A 24,137-nucleotide genomic window follows, 5' to 3' on the forward strand; every position below is an offset into this window, starting at 1 on the left:
CCTGCCCTGGGGGGTCGGAGGGGACATGGCCCTGCCCTAGGGGTCTGAGGGGACATGGCCCTGCCCTGGGGGGTCGGAGGGGACATGGCCCTGCCCTAGGGGTCTGAGGGGACATGGCCCTGCCCTGGGGGGTCGGAGGGGACATGGCCCTGCCCTGGGGGTGTCTGAGGGGACATGGCCCTGCCCTGGGGGTGTCTGAGGGGACGTGGCCCTGCCCTGGGGGGTCTGAGGGGACACAAGTTTGATCTGGGAGGGGTCTGAGGGGACATGGCCCTGCCCTGGGGGGTCGGAGGGGACATGGCCCTGCCCTGGGGGGTCTGAGGGGACATGGTTCTGCCCTGGGGGGCCTGAGGGGACATGAGTTTGATCTGGGAGGAGTCTGAGGGGATATGGTTCTACCCTGGGGGTCTGAGGGGACGTGGCCCTGCCCTGGGGGGTCGGAGGGGACATGGCCCTGCCCTGGGGGGGGGGTCTGAGGGGACGTGGCCCTGCCCTGGGGGGTCAGAGGGGACATGGCCCTGCCCTGGGGGGGTCTGAGGGGACATGGCCCTGCCCTGGGGGTCAGAGGGGACATGGCCCTGTCCTGGGGGGTCTGAGGGGACATAGTTTTGCCCTGGGGGGCCTGAGGGGACAAGAGTTTGATCTGGGAGGGGTCTGAGGGGTCCCTGGCCTGGGGGCTCGGGTGGCCCTAGCTGACCCCACACCCCGCAGCGACACGGTGGAAGAGGATGAGGACCTGTATGACTGTGTGGAGAACGAGGAGGCAGAGGGTGATGAGATCTACGAAGACCTCATGCGCTCCGCGGAGCCGGTGCCCATGCCGGTGCGTGGGGCGGGGCGTGGCGTCTGGGAGGCCTCATGGTGGGGGGAGGGGGGCGCGCCCCCCAACACCGACCTGTGCTCCCCACTCTCAGCCCAAGATGACAGAGTATGACAAGCGGTGTTGCTGCCTGCGGGAGATCCAGCAGACGGAGGAGAAGTACACGGACACGCTGGGATCCATCCAACAGGTGCGGGGTTCTGACCCAGCCCCGGGGGCGCATGCGCGGGAGCTGGGCGGGCACGTGCGCGTCCCCCGGCCCGAGCGGCGGCCTCTGGGCCGTGCCTAGAAGCCCCGTGTGTCCCAAGCGGGCCTGGGGTTCCTCTCTGTCCCCATTGTTTTGTTTCTTCTCTCTCTCTGCCGCCGGTTTTCTCTTTCATGCCATCTCCTGACTTGATCGGTCTGTCCTTCCTTCTTCCTCGGTCTCCCTTTCCCTGGGTGTCCCTCTATCCCTGTCTGTATCTTTTCCATCTTTTCCTGTGTCCTCACCTCTGTCCACCTGTGTCTATTACTGTCTCTCCGACCTTCTATTTTCTTCCCTTTGGCCATTGCTTTTTCAACAGCTTTATCGAGATGAGCTCAACGTACCATACAATTCACCCCTTTACGTGGACAATTCAGTGGTTTTTGGTGTAACCATCGCCACTGTTTAATTTTAGAACATTTTCGTCATCCCCCCCCCCCCCAAGAAACCCCGTACCCTTCAGCCATCACCCCCTACGCCCCCGTCCTTCTGTAGCCCCTGGAAGCCGCTAACCTACTTTCTGTCTCCGTGGATGTGTCTGTTCTGGGCATTGCACACACGTGGCATCACACACGACGTGGCCCTCTGTGTCCGGTTCTCTCACCGAGCGTCGTGTGTTCGGGGGTCCGTCCACGTGTGCCAGTGTCGCTCCTCTTCGTGGCTGAGCGACATTCTGGTGGGTGGGTGGACCCCATCTTGTTATCCGTTCACCCATCGCTGGACGTTCGGGTTGGTCCCTCCTTTTCGACTGTTGCGAATAACGCTGGCGTGAACAGCCGCGAACAGGTGTTTGGGTGGCCGTGGTGCATCTCTGTCTCTCAGCCTCTCTTTCTGTTGGTCTCTGACTCTGTCTCCTTGTCCCCGGCTCCCTGGGCCTGGGCCGGAGGGAGGGGTCCTGCCCCCTTCATCCTGCTCTCCCCGCTCCTGCAGCATTTCATGAAGCCCCTGCAACGGTTCCTCAAACCCCAAGACATTGAGATTATCTTCATCAACATCGAGGTGAGCTGGCCGGTCCCCAGCCCTCCCGGGCGTCTGTCCAGTGGGGACGACCTGCTGGCTCCACCTGTGCCTGGAGAGTGGGGGCGGGGAGTTGAGCACTGCAGGGTGGGCCTCCTGAACCCCAGCCCCCACTCCTTCCTCTGAGTAGGACCTGCTTCGTGTGCACACTCTCTTCCTAAAGGAGATGAAGGAAGTCCTGGGCACCCCAGGCGCGCCCACCCTCTACCAGGTGTTCATCAAATACAAGGAGAGGTGAGACTCAGCCGGCCAGCCCAGACCCCCGGAAGTCACCCCGTCCTGCCCGCGCCGGGCATTTGGTCGACCTTGCCCTCAGAGGCTACCGGACAGGCAGGGCTGTTCCCTCTCTGCTCGTGGGCAAGGGAAGGGACTGGCCACTTGTAGGTCAGTCCCCAGTTCTGCCTCTGCCGGGCTGTGTGGCACTGTAGACTCACTGAACCTCTCTGAGCATCCGCTGCCACACCCGTCAAATCAGCGTGGCGCAGAATGTACCTCCCAGGGTGAGGATGAAATAAACGGATGCCTAAAGTGCTGGGCACAGGGCCCGGCACACAGTAGGTGCTCCGTAAGTGCTTGTTAGATGAGCGAACATTGAGGACACAATATACCGAGTGCTAAGCGTGTCTTACGCATCATCTCCCTCCGGTGCTTCAGTGGCTCCATGTGGGAGGTGCCATTGTCATGCCCATTTTACAGATGGGGAGACTGAGGCTCAGACCATCTGGGAAGAGGCGGGGCCTGGACTGACACCCAGATTTGCCTGACCATGGTGCGGGCCACCGTTACCCGGCCACCTGTCCTTCCCTCAGGTTCCTCGTCTACGGCCGCTACTGCAGCCAGGTGGAGTCAGCCAGCAAGCACCTGGACCATGTGGCCGCCGCCCGGGAGGATGTGCAAATGAAGCTGGAGGTGGGGCCCGGGCACCATCTGGGGGGCTCTCTTACCCCTTCCCAGGCCCCAGGGGCAGTGGGGAGGAGACAGAGCTGGTGGTGCTACTTCCTATCGCAGCCCAGCCAGGGTTTGGGGTGGGAGGTACTGCCCAGCTGAGTGGGAGAAAGGGAGCAGGAAGAGGTGGGTGGGAGCCCTGAGCCCTGACCCCCCGCTGAACCCCGACTCTGGACTCAGTCCTGACCCCGACCTCAGCTCTGACTCCAGGCTGAGCCCCAGTCCAGCCTGCGCTGAGTCCCAGCCTTGGCCGTGCCCCAAGTCTGGGCTGAGTCCCAACTCACACTGAGCCCCGATCCTGGGCTGAGCACCCCCCCCCCCCCCCCCCGCCCCGGAACCAGTGTATCTACAGGGCAGAAATGAGGACGGGCCACCTGCATGCACCGTCCATCCGGCCTCGTCGGTCTCCACTGTGGGGACCCTGCAGTCCTGTCCCCCGCTCCCTCCCCAGCTCCACTCAGCTCCTGGAATCCTGCCTCAGGCAGTGTTTGCCAGCCTTCCAGGAAATTCTTCCTTCACTGTTTCCCCGATGATGCTTCAGGTTCTAGAAAAATCCACACCTGTCTGCACCTCATCGTGCTCATCCCTTTCTCTGACCCCCCCAGGAGTGTTCTCAGCGAGCAAACAACGGGAGGTTCACCTTGCGGGACCTGCTGATGGTGCCCATGCAGCGGGTGCTCAAGTATCACCTCCTTCTCCAGGTGCACGAGTGGGGGCCCCCAGGCAAGGGCTTGGTTTGTCTCCCTCTCCGTGTCACAGGCGTGGGGCAGAGCGGTCTTCCCGGGGCTGGGGCCTGGCACCCTCTGGGAGGAAGGAGGAAGCTGGCAGGCCAGGCTTGTCTGGAGGGTCCCCAAGAGGAGAGGGCAGGCCCAGGTGATGTCTGTCTCCATGGGCTGTGCAGGAGCTGGTCAAACACACGCAGGACGTGATGGAGAAGGAGAACTTGAGGCAGGCCCTGGACGCCATGAGGGTGAGTGGTCACACACAGGCGTGTACACGTTCGAGGCAGGGCACACGGTCACACCCACGGGCAACCTCTCCTCCCATCAATGACCACACGCCCATGTGACCAGCGAGTGATTCCTAGCGTCTCGCTTGGGGACAGTACATGCGGGGATGCCCTTTCTACGCCTCCTGCCAGCCCCTGGTGGGGGCTGACCCCCTATGGCCAACCAGATAGGGGATTGGCCAGGCTGGGGGCCCAGGCTCACCCCTGCCCCACCCCCAGGACCTGGCACAGTGTGTGAATGAGGTCAAGCGGGACAACGAGACGTTAAGGCAGATCACCAATTTCCAGCTGTCCATCGAGAACCTGGTGAGGGGGCAGGGCAGGACGGGCCAGGGGTGTGGCCGCGGGGGTGGGGTGGGACGGTGTTCGGCCTCCCCCTGGGTGGCCCCTTGCCAGACCCTCTTCCTGCTGCGTAGGACCAGTCTCTGGCCCACTATGGCCGGCCCAAGATCGATGGGGAGCTCAAGATCACCTCAGTGGAGAGGCGCTCCAAGATGGACCGGTAAGCAGAGCCAACAGGTACCGGAAAGGCGGGGCGGGATTTCTAGTTACACCAGGGGGTGGGGCCTGGGTGGGCGGGCGGGGCGGGACCAGCGTGGACGTGTGGGTGGAGCCAAGACCAGCAGGTGCTTGGGACCCGGCAGGATCTTATGGCCGAGGTCAGGATGGGTAGGCCAATCCTGCCAAGCTGGCCACAGAGGAGGAGAAGGGCGGGAGTCCCACACGGACAGCCGGGTGGGGCCAGGAAGGTGGAGCTGGTGGGGAGGAGCTGGCCGAGGGGAGCCAGACAGAGGCCCCTGACCCAAGTTGCTCTCAGGTACGCCTTCCTGCTCGACAAAGCTCTGCTCATCTGCAAGCGCCGAGGGGACTCCTACGACCTCAAGAATGTTGTGGATCTGCAAAGCTTCCAGGTTCGAGATGATTCCTCTGGAGAGCGAGAAAACAAGAAGGTGGGGCTCCGAAGCCAGATCTGGGGTCCCCAGGGCTGGGAGAGCTGAGGCTCTGCACTCGAGCTTTAGAATGCCCGTGTGTGTGTGTGTGTGTGTGTGTGTGTGTGTGTGTGTGTGTGTGTGTAAGACACGCGTGGTCTTAGATTTGTGCACGTATGTTTGGTTCTCCCAGGCAGACCCTTCCAAGGGTGCCCGCGCCCAGTTTCTCGGAGGGGCAGAGAGGCTGTTACGGGGCTGACCCTTTCCTCCCCACAGGGGTAGGGGTGAAGAGGGTGTGTGGTCCCATCCTCTGCAGACTGGGTGTCTTCATTCTGAACCCTGTTCCCTGCAGTGGACTCACATGTTTCTCCTGATCGAGGACCAAGGTTCCCAGGGCTATGAGCTGTTCTTTAAGACAAGAGAACTAAAGAAGAAGTGGCTGGAGCAGTTCGAGATGGCCATGTGAGACCCCCCCCCCTCCCCCACCCCCTGTCTGCAGTGGACAGGGGCTGAGAGGCAGTTGTGCTCTGTTCCGTAGGGCCACTCTGAATCTCAGCTTCCCCATCTGTGAAATGGGAAGCATAGGCTTTTAATGCTGTCTGTATCCTCAGAATGTCAGTGTTCTGTGTGTGAGCTTCAGCCACCAGCCTGAACCCCTCTTCCTCCTCCTTTTTCTTCTTTTCCTCCTCCTCCTCCCCTTCCTCCCTCTCCCCCTCCTCCCACTCCTCTCCCTCCTTCTCTTCCTTCTTCTTCTCCTTCCGTTTATCCTTCCCCTTCCCTTTCCTCTCCTCCTCCTCCTCCTTCCTCTTTTTCTTCTTAATGTTTGTTTTATTTATTTTGAGAGAGAGAGCAAGATGTGTGTGTGTGTGTGTGTGTGTGTGTGTGTGAGGGAGGAGCAGAGAGAGAGAGAAGGAGAGAGAGAATCCCAAGCAGGCTCTGCACTGTCAGCACAGAGCCCCAAGAGGGGCTCAGTCTCACAAACAGTGAGATCGTGACCTGAGCCGAAATCAAGAGTCGGATGCTAACCTGACTGAGCCCCCCAGGCTCCCTTCCTTCGTCTTCTTGAGATGAAACTCACGTAACAAAAATTTCGCTATTTTAAAGTGTATGATTCAATGGCATTTAGTGCATCACGATATTGTGTAACCACCACCTCTAAGTTCCAAAACATTGTCATCCCCCCAAAAGGAAACCCTGCACCCATGTAGTACTCAGTCCCCATTTCCCCTGCTCCCAGCCCCTGGCAACCACCGGTCTGCTCTCTGTCTCCACCCAAATGCCCATCAGTGGAGGGCTGGAGATACGGCTTATGGTTTATGTAGCGTATCCAGTATGGCTGCCCCGATACGTCCAAAGGGCAGCACGTGTTGGTACTTCATTCCCTTGTGTGGCTGAATACTGTTCCGTCACAGGGAATTCTCTCCCCTCTCCAGCTCCAACATCTACCCTGAGAACGCTACTGCCAACGGGCACGACTTCCAGATGTTCTCCTTTGAGGAGACCACGTCATGCAAGGCTTGCCAGATGCTGCTGAGGTAGGGGTCTGGGGGGATGGGCCTGGGGCCTGGGTGCGGTCAGCTCGTCCTCCTCAGAGGGGCTTCTCTGGCTGTCTGTCCCCTGGGTTGGGAGGTGGGAGGCTCTCCCTTGGGCTTCCGCTTCTGCATCTCTCTCTTGCCCTGAAGAGAACCCAAGGGCACCCTTCACGTTGTTGGCAAAATGATCGGCTGTGTCCAGTCAACATCACTGACGTCCCTTAATCTCCCCTTGGCATCCCAGAGGCACTTTCTATCAGGGTTACCGTTGTCATCGGTGCCGGTCACCTGCACACAAGGAGTGTCTGGGAAGGGTCCCTCCATGTGGCCGACATGGGCAAGGTACCAGTGGGAGAGACTGGGGCAGGTGGGCTTGGTCCTGTGGGGGGGATTTCCATGCTAACTATTTCCTTCCCCACCCCCCATAGATTTTTCAGGAACTATGAAGAAGGTAAGACCCCCATTCTCCTTTCTCTGTATGAGAAATCATGGGGGATAAGGAAGGGTGACCCAGGAGACCCCAGCAGTGGGCATGGTCCTTTGCTGGGTGCTCACATAGGAGCTGAGGGGGCCCCAGGCTGGGCCTGGGGAGCCACACTTGCAGTCTTGCTGTCTCCCTCCAGGATAAGCCACATCGCCGACCTCAGGACAAAAAGCGGAATGACCTGGGTGAGTCTGAGGGGGGTGGGCATTGTGTGGGGCAGGAGGAAGCCTGGTCTCTGCCCCAGATCTCAACAGTTATATTAACGATCACATAAGGTCCTGCTTGTAAAGCTGTGAGCCATTGGTTGCAGTCCTAGAAACCCGAAAGGAATTTAAAAATAACCAACTGGGGGCGCCCAGGTGGCTCAGTCGGTTGAGCGTCCGACTTTGGCTCAGGTCATGATCTCGCGGTTGGTGGGTTCGAGCCCCGCATCGGGCTCTGTGCCGACAGCTCGGAGCCCGGAGCCTGCTTCGGATTCTGTGTCTCTGCCCCTCCCCTGCTCATGCTGTCTCCCTCTCTCTCTCAAAAATAAATAACATTAAAAAAAACTTTAAAAATGACCCAAATTATTTACTTGCTTTGCTCAAACACTAGGAAGAGAAGGCATGGGGCAGGAGCCATCCTTGTAAAGGTGCTCTTTATCTTACCGTCCAATTTCTCCTCTTCACCGCCTCTTTTTCCTTGCTTTCCAACGCGGCACGCCTCTGGTGGTCCTTACCTCCTCTCCTCTTGATTCTGTGCCACAGAATCTTATCATGATCTATAGTTTCAGCAGAGTGCCCTCCACTCGAGGATGGGGAAGTGGAGGGCACAGATTCATTTTAGCCCAATGGCAGGGGGGAAAGGCTGGACTCATTCCTATGTTGATGAATTTTGTGGCATCACAGCAGTGATGGGTGCCTTGTGTTCAATATCTACTGTATACGTGGTCACATCTGGGGCCTCTCATCCTCCAGAAGCTCTGAGACCAGTGGTGAGGGAGAGAATTTTAAGACATTACCTTGTAGTGGGTGGACTAGAAGGTTCTCTGGAACATAGAACCTGGGGGACTTGACAGATCTGAGCCTTCAGGGAAGACTTCTCAGAGGAGGAGACATTTAGGCAGACATTTGATGGATGAGACGGTTAGGCAGGTGGGGAGGAGGGCAGGGGTGTTCCAGGCAGAGGGAATGGCATGCGCAAAGGCTGGGGCAGGGAAGCCAGGCAGCATTAAACACGTGAGAACAGTTTGGTGTGGCTGAGGAAGTAAAACCTTTGCTCATAATAATACAGAGTCAGTGTAAAGGCTCAGATTTCATATCTATCTATCCGTGTCTATATATATTCATATATAGATGTCAGTGTACAAAGATCTATAGATATCTATAATCTGTGTCTATAGATAGATATATCAGCTTTATTTGAAGTAATAAAAAATTAGAAACAAATGATTCAATAAGAAGAACGTATATATAATTATACATAGATTTATATGCGTTGTATAATCCGTTTTATACAAAAGTGTATGTCAGCTTTATTTGTCAAAAACCAGAAACAACCCAAATGTCCTCAATAGAGGGAAATATTTATGTGTGTGCGTGTGTGTGTGTGTGTGTAGGGGTGCCTGGGTGGCTTAGTTGGTTAAGTGTCCGACTCTTGATTTAGGCTCAGGACATGATCTCACAGTTCATGAGTTCAAGCCCCACATCAGGTTCTGCACTGCCTGCTTGGAATTCTCTCTCCCTCTCTCTCTGCCCCTCCTCTGCACTCTCTCTCTGTCAAAAATAGATGCAATTTAGAAAAGTAAGTGTGTGTGTATCTATTATATGTATTTATATTTATGCATATTGTATATATGTATTAATACACACATTTGTACATATCCATTATATATATGCATACGTATGTGTGTGTCTGTATATATATATACACACACACACACACTGTTTATTGAGATAGAAAATACATACTGTAATGTGTATAAGTGAGCAAATCTTAACTGCATGGCGCCATGAATTTCTACCCCTGTAACCACCACACAGATCAAGATATGGAACGTTTCACCGAATTCTAGAACTACACTGTCCAATGCAAATTGAAACTAATTTAAATAACCTTAAAACTCCCGTACTCAGCCACACTAGCCACATTGTGAGCTCTCGCTCACCACCTCTGACTAATGACTGCCCTGCTGGACAGGAGAGATTATTCAACTCCTCCACACAGAAGGCTTTACCAGACTGCTGTTCAGCTCCCCCCCCCCCCCCCCCCGCCGCCTGGCTCTCCGAGGGGACCACTCTTAGACCCCGACCACCATAGGTCAGTTTTGCCTTTCCTTGAACTTCGTAAAAATGAAATCCTGTGGTATGTCCTCCTCCTGCGTCGTGTTGGTGAGACTCATTGGCGTGGTTGCTTGTGACAGTAATTTGTTCATTGCTGTGTCACATTCTGTTGTGTGCTTCTGTCACACTCAGTTTATGCATTCCATTGAGGCCATTGGGTTGTTTCCAGTTTGGGGCTCTTGCGAAGACAGCCCGTCTCGGACTTTTGGCATACACGAGGGTGTGTTTCTCTTGGTCTCTAATTTTCGCCATCCTGGAGGGTGGTGAGGCTCAGGTCTGAAAATCCGTGGCCGCCAACCGCACTGAGCCACCACCTTCCCTTCCCTCCAGGCCTGCCCAAGATGGAGGTGTGCCAGGAATACTATGGGCTTCCCCCACCACCTGGAGCCATTGGTCCTTTCCTGCGGCTCAACCCCGGAGACATCGTGGAGCTCACCAAGGCTGAGGCCGAACAGAACTGGTGGGAGGTACAGGCTGGGCGGTGGGAGTGATGGAGAAGGATCTGAGTGTGGGGTCATGGGCGTAGGCGGTCCCGGGAAGTCTTTGGCAAGGGGAGGCTGGTCTGGACGAGGCATCTGGGGAGGGTGTTATACATGGGGATTTCTAGGGCTGGCCCGGCCCTTCTGAGCTGGCCGTCTTGCCAGGTGGTTGATACTGGCTAGAACTCCATGGGTCATGCGGGCCACAGAGGGATGGATGGGTGGGCAGATGGCCAGTGGGTAGAAAGATGGGCACACACACATACACGCACGTGAATGCAAGTAACTTCTGCGTCCGTGTCTTTCCCTCCCGGATTTTTAGGGCAGGAATACGGCTACCAATGAAGTTGGCTGGTTTCCCTGTAACAGGGTCAAGCCCTACGTGCATGTAAGTGCCTCAAATCTGGATGGAGAGAGGGCAAGGGGGGTCTGGAGAGGGTCCTGCGAGGGCGGGAAGCCTTGAATTAACACCCCTGAGATAGAGAGGGGCTGCCCATCACGGTAAGTCATTCCCAAACTCCGTGCTCTGCCTAACGTGTCGACCAAGCCCAGAGTGGAGGCGGGGGGACGGGGGTTACACGGAGAATGATGACCAATCCTTTCCCTCTTGATTCTCCCTGTATGAAGGTCCTCTCCCTGGTACTGCAGAAAATCTGGGGTGGCCAGAAGGCTGGCCAGTCACTGGCTTCCTTTCAGAGGCAGCGAGTGCTATCCCATCAGGTGCTGGGGCCACCCAGGCCTCTCGGCCCAGCTCCTGTGGACACACCTGCCCACACTGTGCCCAGTCTCTGCTCACCCAACCCCCTCGCTCTACGATGACCTCAGGTCTTTCCCATCTCCCCAGACCTCTCCCTCACTGCAGATACCCCTCTGCCTGCTTCACAGCCCAAATAGGAACCCGCAGAGGGAAACTCCCCTTCTGTTGCTTGAATTGTGTATCATTTCAGACTTCCAGAAAGGTGGCTACAATAATGCGAGCAACTCCAAATAGCCTTTCCCAGATTCACCAGCTGTCCACATTTGCTCTTTCTCTGCACATTTTATTTTATTTAAAAATTTCATATTATTGTTTTCCTGAGACATTTAAAAGTAAGTTTACAGATATATTTTCCCTTCACCCTTAAATACCTCCTGAGAACAAGAACCTTTTCTTACATAACCATAGCGTGATTTTTTTTTAAACGTTTATTTATTTTTGAGACAGAGAGAGAGACAGAGCATGAATGGGGGAGGGGCAGAGAGAGGGGAAGACACAGAATCGGAAGCAGGCTCCAGGCTCTGAGCCATCAGCCCAGAGCCTGACACGGGGCTCGAACTCACGGACCGTGAGATCGTGACCTGAGCTGAAGTCGGACGCTTAACCGACTGAGCCACCCAGGCGCCCCAACCATAGTGTGATTTTAACAACCATGAATTTAACACTTGACATTGACATTATACTACAATTTAACCTGTAGTCCATATTTAATTTTGACAATTTTCCCTAAGTTGTCTTTTAGAGATTTTTTTTTTTCTTTTTTGGCCTGAGGTCTCCCAGGTTTCTCCACTGTGGAGCTATGCATTTCCAACGTCATTGTTCTGTCCAAGTTTATTAGCAGATGTAAGGATGAGCTGCCTCCCTTTCTGTCAGTCAATCAATCAGTCACTCAACCTACCTATCAATCAGGCATCTGTATATCTAATGATCAGCTATCTATCTATCTGTGTCTCTGTGTGTCCATCAATTATTTATATATCAATCTACATACCTATATAGGTATCGAACATCTATAATTCTATGTAGGCAGGTATCTATCTAATTACTAATCAATGAGGTATGTATGCATGTATGTATCTCAGGGAATGCCTGTGGATTCTTATTCTAAAAATGGTCCCAGCTTTGGCCAGCGGGAGCCCCATCAGGCTGGCTAATCTGTCCTTTTGATATGTCCCCATCATTCTCTGAGCTGTTCCTTATTTTCTGGCACAAAACCAGACCTACCTTGTACTTCCCATGCCTCAGTCTTGGAATCAACTGTTTTTCCAAGGAGCCGTGGTCCTTTCAGTGGACACGGCATTCAGAAGCCAAGATCTGGGCATCTCTCCAATTTCTGCCTCCAAATGTACTGCCTTCTTAAAACTACACCTGTCCTAGCCTCCTTCTCTCTCATTACAATGAAGGCTCTGAGAAAAGATAGAAAAAAACACAATTCTCCTTTCTACTGAAGGATTCCATCCTCCTGGTCCCACCTACCTTACAAGATAGCTACTATTGTATTTGTTTTATGAGTGTCTGTCTGGAGTTTCTTAATATACATACTAAGTCGATATGAATAGCAATTCTCATTTGCCCCATGATTTATTCAGAAGATTTAATACTATTTTGCAGCCCCCTGCTTGCCTTTTAATATATCTTGGGCTCTTTTCATATTGTGCACAGAATATTTCATTCTTTTCTTCCCCTTTAAAACAAATTGAGGTGAAATTTGAAAAACATAAAAACCATTTTAAAGTGCACGCTTCAGTGGTATAGTACATTTTGCAATCATTTCATTTGTGTGAAATATCTCAAATAGGTACATCCACAGGAACAGAGAGCAGATTGGTGGTTCCCAGATGCTGGAGGTGGGGGGCTTTGGGACCGACTGTTTAATGGATGATGTGTTTGGGTTTTCTTTTGGAGTGATGTTTCAGAACTAGATACAGGTGGTAGTTCCACATTCTTTCTATTACTATTTTTATTTTTGTTGTTTTTTTCTAAGTTTATTTTTTTTATTTTGAGAAAGAGGGCAAGTCGAGGAGGGACAGAGAGAAGGGGAGGGAGAGAGAGAATCCCAAGCGGGCTCCAGGCTCTGAGCTGTCAGCACAGAGCCCGACACGGGGCTCGAACCCACAGACTGTGAGATCATGACCTGAGCTGAAGTCTGACGCTCAACTGACTGAGGCCCCCAGGCGCCCCGTATTATTACTATTTTTAAATTATGGTCAAACACAAATTGTATAAAATTTACCATTTTAGCCATTTTTGAGTATACAGTTCAGTGGCATTAGGTACATTCGTACGTTTGTGCAACCACCACCACTGTCCATTTCCAGAGCTCTCCATCCTGCAGAGCTGAAACACTAAGTCCCCACCCCGTCCCCCAGCCCCTGGCTCCCACCATCTACTGCCTGTCTCTGTGAATTTGACTCCTCTAGGGACCTCGGATGAGTGGTATATGTGTCCCTTTGAGACCAGCTTTTGCAGTGAGCATAACATTTTCAGAGTTCATCCATGTTGTAACAGATGTCAGAATGTCCGTCTTCTTATGGCTAATAATCCATTGTGTGTGCATACCACATTTGGTTTATCTGTCCATCTGTTGATGGAGACCTAACCCTTTGGCAATCATGGGTAACGTTGCTAGGAACACGGATGTGTAAATATCTCTTCGAATCCCTGCTTTTAATTCTTTCGGGTAGATACCCAGAAGACGAATCGCTGGGCCATATGGTAATTCTAGTTTTAGGTTTTCAGGAACCACCGTCTGTTTTCAGTAGTACCTGTACCATTTCACATTTCTGCCCGTAACGCAACAAGGTTTCCAATTTCCCTATATCCTTCCCAACACTTGTTATTTTTCTGTTCTTGTTTTGTTTTGTTTGTTTTTTGTTATTTTACAATAGCCGTCCTAATGTGGTGAAAGTGTGCACGTTTACATGTATTCAGACCAGGGGTTGGGCTCTCTGTAAACAGACAGATAATATAGATTTTCATCTTTGTGGGTCAGATGCTCTCTTTGTGATTTCTCACCTCTGCCAAAATGGTACAAAAGCAGCACAGACGATGTGCAAATGAGTGAGCCTGACCATTGTCCCAATAAAACTGAATTTCTGGACCTTGTCATGTGAATTTCACCCCATCTTCACATGCCGAGCAATATTATTCTTCCTTTGGTTTTTGTCAACCATTTAAAAATGTAAAATCCATTATTTTTTTTAAATTTTTTTTTAATGTTTATTTATTTTTGAGACAGAGAGAGACAGAGCATGAATGGGGGAGGGTCAGAGAGAGAGGGAGACACAGAATCCGAAACAGGCTCCAGGCTCTGAGCTGTCAGCACAGAGCCTGACGCGGGGCTCGAACCCACGGACCGTGAGATCGTGACCTGAGCCGAAGTCAGCCGCTTAACCGACTGAGCCACCCAGGCGCCCCATAAAATCCATTCTTAACTTGAGGGTCATGCTACCACAGTGGCTGGACAACCCCTGATTGGAAGTGGACCAGTCTCTCCCATTAGATTCTGAGGCTGTGTCTTCAGTGAATAGCACGGTGCCTGGCGTATAATAAACACTCAATAAATGATGGCAGAGTGAATGAGTATATGAGTGATGCACCCTGCACTCCGTTGCTAACCTTGGCTCTTTACCCTAAGTCTCGGTCTCTGTGTCCCCAGGGTCCCCCTCAGGACCTGACTGTTCATCTCTGGTGAGTGGAACTACCTTTCTTATTTTCAACTTGGGCCCCCTGGGGTGGGTTCCCTGGCTGGGCACGGAAGGCGACTCCAAACCAATATCTCATTCATTTTTTGAACTCTGGGCATCGAGTGCTGAATGGAGCCCTGGGCCCAGGGCTGCTGAGGCGCAAGCAGACAAAAGAAGGTCCCTGACTTTGGGCGATTAGGGCCTCACTGGAAGGAAAATGATGGTGGTGATGTTACCAGCAGCCCCTCGCCCCTGTTTTTTGAGCACCTATTGAATGTAGAGCAGTGAGGGGCGGGTGTTTACAGTGTTGCTTCTGGAGCCCACTGACAGGGTTCAAATCCTGAGTCCAGTATTTCCCGGCTGTGTGACCTTGGGCCAGTAACTCAACCTCTCTGTGCTTCAGCTTTCCTTTCCGGAAAATAGACTAAAACCGACTTAGCTTCCTAGGGCTGTTGTAAGGCTTTAATGGGCTGTTAGTCCTGTGCCTGGCACACAGTAAGCACTTTTTATTTTTCATGTTTTTAACATCTCTGACATTGCAATCGCTTTTACAATCGATGGAATATCAGTCTTCTGCCTACTTTTATGGGTAGTGGTTTTTATTTCATAATGGCCCATGAAGGAACAGTGCCTTTTATGATCACTGGCCTCTTAGATGATGTAACACGGGACTGTTTTTATGGCTGCTGTGTCCGTGCTTTAGGGAGCGCGTTGAATTTTCATACCAACCCTTTGCCACTCTCCTTTCCTTTTGGGGAAGAAGGAGGCAACCGAGGCTCAGAGAGGGGAAGTGACTTGTTCAATGTCACACAGTGAGGAAGGGAACGGAGATGGGATGGAGCCCATCTGCCTGACTCCAGAGCCTGACCTTACTGCCTCTGGAAAGTCATGATGCTGACAGACCACGTGTTAGGCGCCTCAGCCACGTCTGGTCAGAAATGTCCTCTGCAGAGGGTAGTTTTATCCTCCTTTTTTTTAGAAGAGAAAACTGGGGCTCAGAGTGTGGCAAAATCAGCTCCCAAGGTCACAGAGCAGCCAAGTAGCAGAGCCAGGATTCAGACCTGGTGTCTGCCCTCCCCTGCTGGGATGTGGTCACCAGGCGTGGAACTGTATCAGGAGAGCGAGACCCGCACTTTAGGTGCAGAATTGGAGGAGGCAGCCAAACACTCAGGCATTGAGATCCGTGATGGTTCAATGTGGCATTTAAAATAATCGAAAGCAAGGCACACTAAATCCATGATAAGCAAAATCTCAAAACTGTAAATAAAGACAGGACCCGACAGGGCTGGGGGTAGAAAGAGTTGAAACCATGAGTATGGAGGTGGATCTTGTCTTTATTTAAAGCCTTTTGGCATTTTGTTCACCATGGATTTTCTTTTGCATTCATTTCAAAACCTGAGGTGAAATCCACATAACGTACAACTAACCGTTTAAAGTGGCGTTTATGTTAGTATTTATGTTTATATTACATATGCACATGCATATATCATATATAGTTATGTATTACCTCAAGTTAATGGTATATTATTTGTTATATATTTACATTTGCAGCATAAATATATTCATATCCACATTTATATATCATCTGTAATTACATATCATCCAAAACTAGTAAATAGTATGTGTGTTATGTATTTAGTTATAACATAATACATTCATATTCACATTTATGTGTCATGCATAATTGTATATTATCTATAACATATATTAATATATTATATGATATATTAATTATAATATAATTAATTAACATATATTATAGTATAGTATATATTATATAACATATTATATAACTATATATTATAATTATAGTATAGTATATATTATATACTATATTATATAATATATAATTATAATATAGTATATAATATATAGTCATATAATTAATTATGTATATAATTAATATATAATATATTAATATATATTCTTTATGTTATATATTTACATTACGGCACAAATATATTTATATCCAGTGGCATTTACTACATTCACAAGGTTGGGTGGCCATCATCACTATAAGTCTAGAACATTCCATCCCCCCAAAGGAAACCCTGCCCCTGTGTGTGGTCACCCCTCTGCCTCCCCAGCCCCCAGCACCTACCTCTGACCCCTTCCTGTCTGTGGATGTGCCTTTTCTGAACATTCCACACACATGGGACCACACACTCCATGGCCTTTTGTTTCTGGCTCTCTTTTCTGAGCATCCTATGTTCGGGATCCGTCCACAAAGCGGTGCATGTCAGAGCCTTGCTCCCTTTCTGGCTGCTTTGGCAATCATTTTGACTTTTAAAAGTATTGCATTAAAATACTCCTTACTTCACTTGCTATCTTTTACCTTGCTGGCGGAGTATTTTGGCTCCCTCTTCGCAGTTGGTCTCCGAGGCTAGTGTCTCACCGCTCTCATCCAGCTTCTGTCCTGGTGGCCACAGAGACGGGCGAGTAGTGTGGATGCGGTAAATGCCCGTCCCAGTAATGCCAAATTCCAGAGTAAAGGGGAAAACGTCTGCTTTTCTACACTCACAGTCTCAGCCGAGCGTGTGGGTTTTTCCCCACATCTACGCAGTTCTGCAATTCTCCCCTCTCAGCTGGCTGTCATCCAGTTCAGTTCATTTCTGACACTGCCCACCTAGAGATGACTGCAGTCCCCACCGGTTAGGGGTCGGTTCCCAGGAGGCTGCCAATGTCCAGTCCAGGCTTCCAGGACCTCCCACCGACCGGCTGTAAATTAGAGGTTCCCACAACGTCGTCCCCAGTTTGCTAACACAAACTCCCAGAATGCAGGAAAATGGTTTACTTAGGAGATTACCAGTTCATTATAAAAGGGCATGTCAGGGAGCCAGAATTCCCGTCCCCTTCAAGGTCCTTCTAGGGGAACTAAGAATCAGATTGACACGACACAGAGTGAGAGGAGAAAAGTCAAATTGAATTTTGTGTGTGTGGGGACGCCACCCAGACGCTGAAATCCCAAGACAGTCGGGCAAACGGAGGCATGTACGTCATTCTGAACCAAGGAGAAGGGAGCAGCGGTGTGGGACTTGAAAGGGAAGGAAGGCACTTCCCTGGAAGATGAAGAAGAGGAAATCTTTGGTACACATATGTTTGCTGGGCCACTCAAAAGCCGTGGGTCACAGAGGATTTGATCAAACAGGACTTGCTAGGTTCCTCTGTGTCCGTGGTACTTTGTTCGTAGACTAATGGACGTGTCTGCTGACAGCTCTTTGCCCCCAGCAGGTGCTCTGTCCGAATCCGTTTGGGGCAGTTTCTTTTTTTTTTTTTGGTCGGGTGGGGCGGCGGGGGGAAGATAAAGAGTTTTGATTGCTTTTTAACCCAAAATAGTCTTGACACCAAAGTGGCCCATTTTGGAGCAGCCTGCCCTGGGACTGTCACCTGCTGAAAAATCACAGGATGGGGGAAAGAGTGGCCTCAGTATGACAACGTGGGGGCTCAAGCATAGGGGCCGTGTGGACCTCTCTCCCTGATGCATCCTGACAGGTACGCTGGCCCCATGGAGCGCGCCGGGGCAGAAAGTATCCTCACCAACCGCTCGGATGGGACGTTCTTGGTGCGGCAGCGGGTGAAGGACTCAGCAGAATTTGCCATCAGCATTAAGTAACTCCTCCCACCCCTGACTCCCTGTGATTTGGGTGCTGCAGGAAGGAGCCTGGGAGGAAGGGAATGAACTATCCTGACAGCCATCTCTCACTGAGCCCTGTGGCGTCCTGGGTGTTTTTATCCGTCTTATTCCTTTTACTTGACTGATACCTGCAAGAAAAACATATGCCTCCCAGACAGTCTCCAAAAGGCATTTAGCTCATCCTAGTGGGAGGCAGAAATGCCACCTGGACCCAAGGCTAGTGGGTCCCTTCACTCATGTCTGTCTGTTGTGTGAGCTTCTCACTCATGGTGACTTGTTTCCTGGTTGGTTTTGTAATTTTGTCTTTTTTTCCTTAAGTTTATTTATTTAGAGAGAGAGAGAGAGAGGGGGAGGGGCTGAGCAAGAGGGAGAGAGAGAATCCCAAGCAGGCTCTGCACTGTCAGCACAGAGCCCGACACGGGGCTCTATCCCACGAACCGTGAGATCACGACCTGAGCCAGAATCAAGAGTCGGATGCTTAACCAACTGAGCTGCCCAGGCGCCCCTGAAATTTTGTCTTGTGATCTCGGGTGGGGCTTTCCTGGTGGCAGTCTTCTGCTGCTTGGGTCTCCAGAGATTTTGCATTTGTTTTCATTGGGGTCACCCACAGGTGGATTTGTTTTTAGGTGAATTCTTTAGCTTCCCAGGCTGTACATGTGGTTTAAGTTCAAACACCAAAACCTGCATGAGGGCAGGTCCGAGGTTCTGAATTCACAAGGGTGACTTTTCTGTGTTGAGTCTGAGACAGACCTTTTTTATTGGCTGCCTGTGCGATGGGTGGTTTTTCTAGAGGATGTAGCATCTGACCGTCCAGGCTTATGGGGTGTAGGCAGGTCTCACTGCTAACTCCACCTCCGTGGACCCAGTAACTCATCCCATGTCTCTGTGGGGTCATCAAGGCATAAGATACTTGGTGACCAAGATAAACAAACCCTGTAGGGTAGCAGTTCATGCAATAAGCTTGGTTTTTAGTTTCAACCTCATTTCTGGCCATTGGGAATTTCCCTTGCTTTTTTGAGAGCTCAGCATTTTCTTTCCTCATCATTTCTAGTTTTCTGTAGTCAGATTTTTGTTGTTGTTGTTGTTGTTGTTGTTGTTGTTATCTAGGTTTCCTTGTTGGCAGATGTGAATATCTCTTCCATGCCCTTACTGATCTGTGGTCTGCCATCTAGGTGGAAATGAGTCTCTTTTCCCATCCTATAGATTCTAGGTCCTTCGTCTTGGGGGAAGGATAGATCTCATCTTCTCTGTTATAGAGCGTGTCTTTCTTTACAAGATCTTTGTGACTTCTTAACAACCCTCTGAATCAGGGAAGGTGATTCAGTGGTCTCGCCCTCCCTGAATTTGTCAAGATTGTGCCTTCCATGGTTGGGGGTGTATAGACTGGGGCTGACACCTGGCAGGGGACAGATGAGCTTGGGTCCCCAGCCTCAGGGCCCAGTGACCATCCGGGCCTCTCTCTCACTGCTTCCAGGTATAATGTTGAGGTCAAACACATTAAAATCATGACAGCAGAAGGATTGTACCGGATTACAGAGAAGAAGGCTTTCCGGGGGCTTACGGTAAGGGCCAATCTACCCCATCCCCAGTCTCCCAGCATCGAGGCAGGGTCCTCCCTGAAGCTCCATCTTGGGGACCCCCCCCCCTCACCTTCACACACTCAGAGAAGCCTCTCAAAGAACACTGTGGAACAATTGGCCTTCAACTCATTCCCCTGATGGCTGATGATGAATGGCAATGAGCATTTACTGAGCACTTAGTGACTGCCAGACATGCTGTAGAAAGAACTCCAGTGTTCCCTTAAGTCACTGTGGGACATCCCATTTCACATGCAGGTGAAATCGATGTTTTGTCCTTACCTTGTGTCACAGAAGAGCGTTGGTCTTGTTTCAAGACCTCATCTGTTCAATGATCTTTTCACTGAGAATTCAAATGCCTGTTTGGTGCCTTGTAATTTTGGGCAATCTTTTAGACATTTTAAGCCCATGGGTCTAACACATGGATCTTACCTACGGTCTGTGGATCCCTGCCAAGCTTTGGGTCCTCTGGTAGAACATCCAGAATTTTGCACATACCTGAATGTATTTTTCTTGGAGGCGAGGGTCTCAGATTTCACTCGATCCTCCAATGGATCTTTGGCTCCCCGAAAGGTTAGGGACTGTTAATTTATTCCACAATTTTTTTTCCTCTCCCAAACTTGTTTCTGAAAATTTTGCTCCTCATTTTTTTTTTTATTTCTGAAAAATTTCCAAAAAGTTACTGGAATAGTGAGAGGAACATTCATGAATCTTTCATGTACATTTACTAATTGTTACCTCTTTTGTGTCCTCTGTTAATCCCTCCCCGCCCCCTACACACATTTATTCTGCTGTATATAAGAGTAAGTTGCAGGCGTCAAGACCCTTCTTCAAAAAATACTTTAGCATGAATATCCATAAGAGCCAAGACATTCTTGAACCTCATCACAGTATCATTATTATACCCAGGAAGTTGAGCATTGCTGCAAAATTTATGTAATATGCAGTCCAATTTCCAAACTCTCTGATGGCCCCGTATATATCTTTTATAGCTCTATTTTTTCCTCCAGGATATAATTAAGGATCACACATTGCATTTAGCTTTTGTCTCCTTAGTCTCTTTTCATTTGTAATAGTTTGTCAGTCTTTCTAAAATGTCTCTTTCTCTCTCTCTCTTTTTTTCTTTTTTTTTTTTTTTGGTCTTTCATAATACTGGCATTTTTGAAATCTAGAACTCCAAACCATGAGACATTCTGTTTTGTCTTAGCTACTACATTCTATTGCCCCTTTCCTCCAGGGGACTATATTCTGGATCTGCCCTTTTCCAGATATGAGACCCTGGACAAGGAACTTGGCTTCTCTGTGACTCAGTTTCTCCATTTTTAAAATGGGGGAATCATGAATGTATTCACCTTTCACGGTTGTTAGGACATTCTGATGATGTGTGATTGCACACTGACCGGCACATAGTAGGTGTTCAATAAACAGAATTATTCTTATTATAATAATTATAAAAATAAGGTTCTTGATATCCATGGGGGGGGTTGATTTTGGTGAGCTAGTTATCAGGCAAGTTGATTATTTGTTAAATTCATTATCAAGTGAGTTGGCTGTTAAGAGAACCAGCTTTAGGCAATGTGATCTCTTCCCCATAAAACAGTCCTGGTTGCTCAGGAAGGGAATGAGCCCCCCCGTCATGGGGAACAGTCCAGGAGTCACTTTCCAGGGAGGTCAGAAGAGGGATCTGTTGCACCCGAGGAGGTAGCTGTAACCCCTTCCAGCCCTGGCCCCTCATGGGCTGGCCCACTGGCAGAGCTTCCGTCCCTCTGTCCCTCCAGGAGCTGGTGGAATTTTACCAGCAGAATTCCCTGAAGGACTGCTTCAAGTCTCTGGACACCTGCCTGCAGTTCCCCTTCAAGGAGCCTGAGAGGAGAGCCATCAGCAAACCACCAGGTAGAGGTCAATATCAAGCGCTAATTAGTATCTAAAATTGCCTCTCTCACCCATAGGTTCACTGACATTATCTGGGATGTTGGATACAGTTTGCTGTGAACTAAAATAATTACAACATATGCTTAAGGAATTTTTTCTTAACGATTGCATTTGACTTCTCAAATACAATATCAAGAATTATTTAGCCTGTGTCTGTATTTCTTGTTTTCCATATTTTTCCTTATTTTTTAAATTCCTTACTCTGATTCACATTTCATTTTGCTGGAGCGCATCCTGAAGTTTCTGAATTCTTATACATCCAGAATTTTTTTTAAAAAGAGGGATTTAAAAATTAATTATTGTGGGGCGCCTGGGTGGCTCAGTCAGTTGAGCGTCCGACTTCGGCTCAGGTCATGATCTCACGGTCTGTGGGTTCGAGCCCCGCGGCAGGCTCTGTGCTGACAGCTCGGAGCCTGGAGCCTGCTTCCGATCCTGTGTCACCCTCTCTCTCTGCCCCTCCCCCACTCTCACTTTGTCTCACTCTGTCTCTCAAAAATAAATGTACAAAAAAATTTTTTTAATTAATTATTGTTAAAATATTACATTTTTGAAAAAGCAGCAGCAACATAACATCAGGACTCCAATCCTTAACGGAGGATCCCCATCACCCAGTGAAATAAATGTATCTGTCTGCACATTGCTGATTTGCCCTGATGTATACACGGATCTCAGCACATTTGCAGAAATACTACAGAGTAGTTTTACATTCCACAGTGTTGCTTAATATTTTACTATGAAAAATGTTCTGTGTCTTTCCCCCCCCCCCCTGTTCATCTTTCTTTTATTCCTCTTTTTCTACCCTTGGTCCTCTTGAGGATAATTAATATTAACAGCGTAAAATGAATTTTTCCATAGCTTTCCTCTGTTTCTTTCATTATAGATATAGAGAAACCATTAAAAAAAAGACACAAATGGCATTATTTTCTAAATTTGGATACTGGTTGGGCTGGAAAGATGATTCCAGAAGTACAGGTGTGTCCTCTCAGGGCATCTAATCCTCTGCACAAAGAAACATTGAGGGACTTTCCATCCTCCTGTTACCTTCCTGAAAGCAGACTGTCCCCAGATGGTGGGTGGGTATCTGCTCCAAGCCCTTTGCCCACTTCTGCTCTCCCCTACACAGCAGGAAGCACCAAGTATTTTGGTACAGCCAAAGCACGCTATGACTTCTGTGCCCGGGACCGATCAGAGCTGTCCCTCAAGGAGGGTGACATCATCAAGATCCTTAACAAGAAGGGGCAACAGGGCTGGTGGCGAGGGGAGATCTATGGCCGGGTGAGTTGGGGTGAATCTTGGCAGCCTGGGGAAAGGGCATGGGGGTGACCTGGCTTTAGTGGAGGTGTACTGGAATTGTGGAATGGAGCAGGTGGGGAGGTCTTCCCTGGTCAGAGGGGAGGAAAGGACATAAAGACTTCATTCCTTCACATAACTTGCATTTATTTCCTGAAAGCCTACTATGTGTCCGGCATTCTTCTGGGTGCTGAGGAGACAAAAATGAGTGCTGTTCAGGCACTGTCCTCATGAAACTCATAGTCTAGTGAAGACGCTAGACTTGTAACCAAGCAGGTACAATGCTGAGTGGTCAGGGTTGAGATGGGGAATCACAGGGCAGGATGGGAGCAGGTCAGAAGCACTTCAGAGAGGCCAAGGTTTTCCCTGAGGGATGAGTGAAGTTAGCCAGGTGAGAAGATCATAGAGGGGTGGTGGGAAGTATTCCAGGCAGAGACCAGCATGTGCAAAGGCCCTGAGGTGAGAGAGTGATTGGCATGTTTGGGGGACACGGAGGGAGGGATTTTTGTCTATCTTGTTAACTGCGGGGTCACCAGTGCCTGGAACAGCGTGTGGCACATAAATATTGAATGCATGAAGAGGCATAATTGGAACTGACCACTCTTGCCTTTTGTGCTTTTTTGCCTGCTTGAATTTGGACTGTCAGGAGGGACCTCTAACAAACGAAGTTCGTTTCTACCTGGTTCTTATTTTTGTCTCACAAAGGCAGGGAGTCTTCTTTATTTAACCCATGAATTAATTCCTAGTCTCTAGAACACTGCCTCGCTTGTAATGGCTTCTCAAAAATATTTGTTGAATGATGATAAGGACACTGGTCAGGAGCTTATGTTCTACCAGGGGGGGACATACATGAAAAAACAGCCTGGATAATTGCTTAGGTGAACATTTTTTTTTTTTTTTTTTTTTTAAGAATTGTGGAAGGTAAGTTCAGTATGCAGTGGAGGACAGTTGGGGTTTGAGAGAGCCTTTTGGGGGTATATGGGAAGGTCTGGGCTATGATGAATTCACCCATCATTGTATCCATCCACCCATCCGTGCACCATCCATCCATTCACCCATCCATCCACCCATCAATCCACCTGTCCATCCCACTCCCCCTCTACTCATCCATCCATCCATCCATCCACCCATCTATCCATCCATCCATCCCACTACCCCTCTACTCATCCATCCATCCATCCACCCACCCGCCCATCTACCCATCTGTGTCCCCACCCACCCATCCACGCATCCATCCATCCATCCATGCATCTGTCTATCCTTCCATCCATCCATCCTTTTAAGAAATATTTATTAATCTCTTGTGTGCCAGAACTATTCTAGGCTCTTGGGAATCTAATGAATAATACAGACAGGAATCCCTGCCCTTGGGGAGCTCATGGGGTAGCAGGGGTATGGAGACAGACAACAAGCTAATAAATAAGTAAGGTATATAATCAACAAGATGCTGACAAGTGCTATGGAGAAAAATAAAGCCAAGA

At 49.9% G+C, this 24,137-nt stretch overlaps 1 protein-coding gene across 4 annotated transcripts in view; it reads left to right on the plus strand.

The window, feature by feature from the left end:
* The window catches only part of VAV1 (vav guanine nucleotide exchange factor 1), a 46,449-nt gene that overhangs the window by 21,737 nt on the left and 575 nt on the right, over window positions 1-24,137 (plus strand). The window contains exons 5-26 of one of the 4 annotated variants that reach the window (XM_019439550.2): window positions 712-823; window positions 915-1,010; window positions 1,995-2,063; window positions 2,212-2,315; window positions 2,891-2,990; window positions 3,632-3,727; window positions 3,928-3,996; window positions 4,255-4,341; window positions 4,452-4,537; window positions 4,853-4,985; window positions 5,317-5,426; window positions 6,398-6,499; window positions 6,741-6,838; window positions 6,925-6,947; window positions 7,120-7,165; window positions 9,632-9,768; window positions 10,103-10,168; window positions 14,196-14,227; window positions 17,716-17,832; window positions 19,332-19,419; window positions 21,213-21,333; window positions 22,490-22,641. In XM_019439550.2, coding sequence (XP_019295095.2) covers window positions 712-823; window positions 915-1,010; window positions 1,995-2,063; window positions 2,212-2,315; window positions 2,891-2,990; window positions 3,632-3,727; window positions 3,928-3,996; window positions 4,255-4,341; window positions 4,452-4,537; window positions 4,853-4,985; window positions 5,317-5,426; window positions 6,398-6,499; window positions 6,741-6,838; window positions 6,925-6,947; window positions 7,120-7,165; window positions 9,632-9,768; window positions 10,103-10,168; window positions 14,196-14,227; window positions 17,716-17,832; window positions 19,332-19,419; window positions 21,213-21,333; window positions 22,490-22,641 — 2,044 coding nt within the window. The remainder of the gene's footprint in view (window positions 1-711; window positions 824-914; window positions 1,011-1,994; window positions 2,064-2,211; window positions 2,316-2,890; window positions 2,991-3,631; window positions 3,728-3,927; window positions 3,997-4,254; window positions 4,342-4,451; window positions 4,538-4,852; window positions 4,986-5,316; window positions 5,427-6,397; window positions 6,500-6,740; window positions 6,839-6,924; window positions 6,948-7,119; window positions 7,166-9,631; window positions 9,769-10,102; window positions 10,169-14,195; window positions 14,228-17,715; window positions 17,833-19,331; window positions 19,420-21,212; window positions 21,334-22,489; window positions 22,642-24,137) is intronic. The other 3 variants (XM_019439551.2, XM_019439552.2, XM_019439553.2) reach the window with 3 other exon arrangements.

The sequence above is a fragment of the Panthera pardus genome, unplaced genomic scaffold (assembly GCF_024362965.1).
Source record: "Panthera pardus isolate Hobbes unplaced genomic scaffold, ASM2436296v1 HiC_scaffold_8, whole genome shotgun sequence".
Taxonomy (NCBI): Eukaryota; Metazoa; Chordata; class Mammalia; order Carnivora; family Felidae; genus Panthera; species Panthera pardus.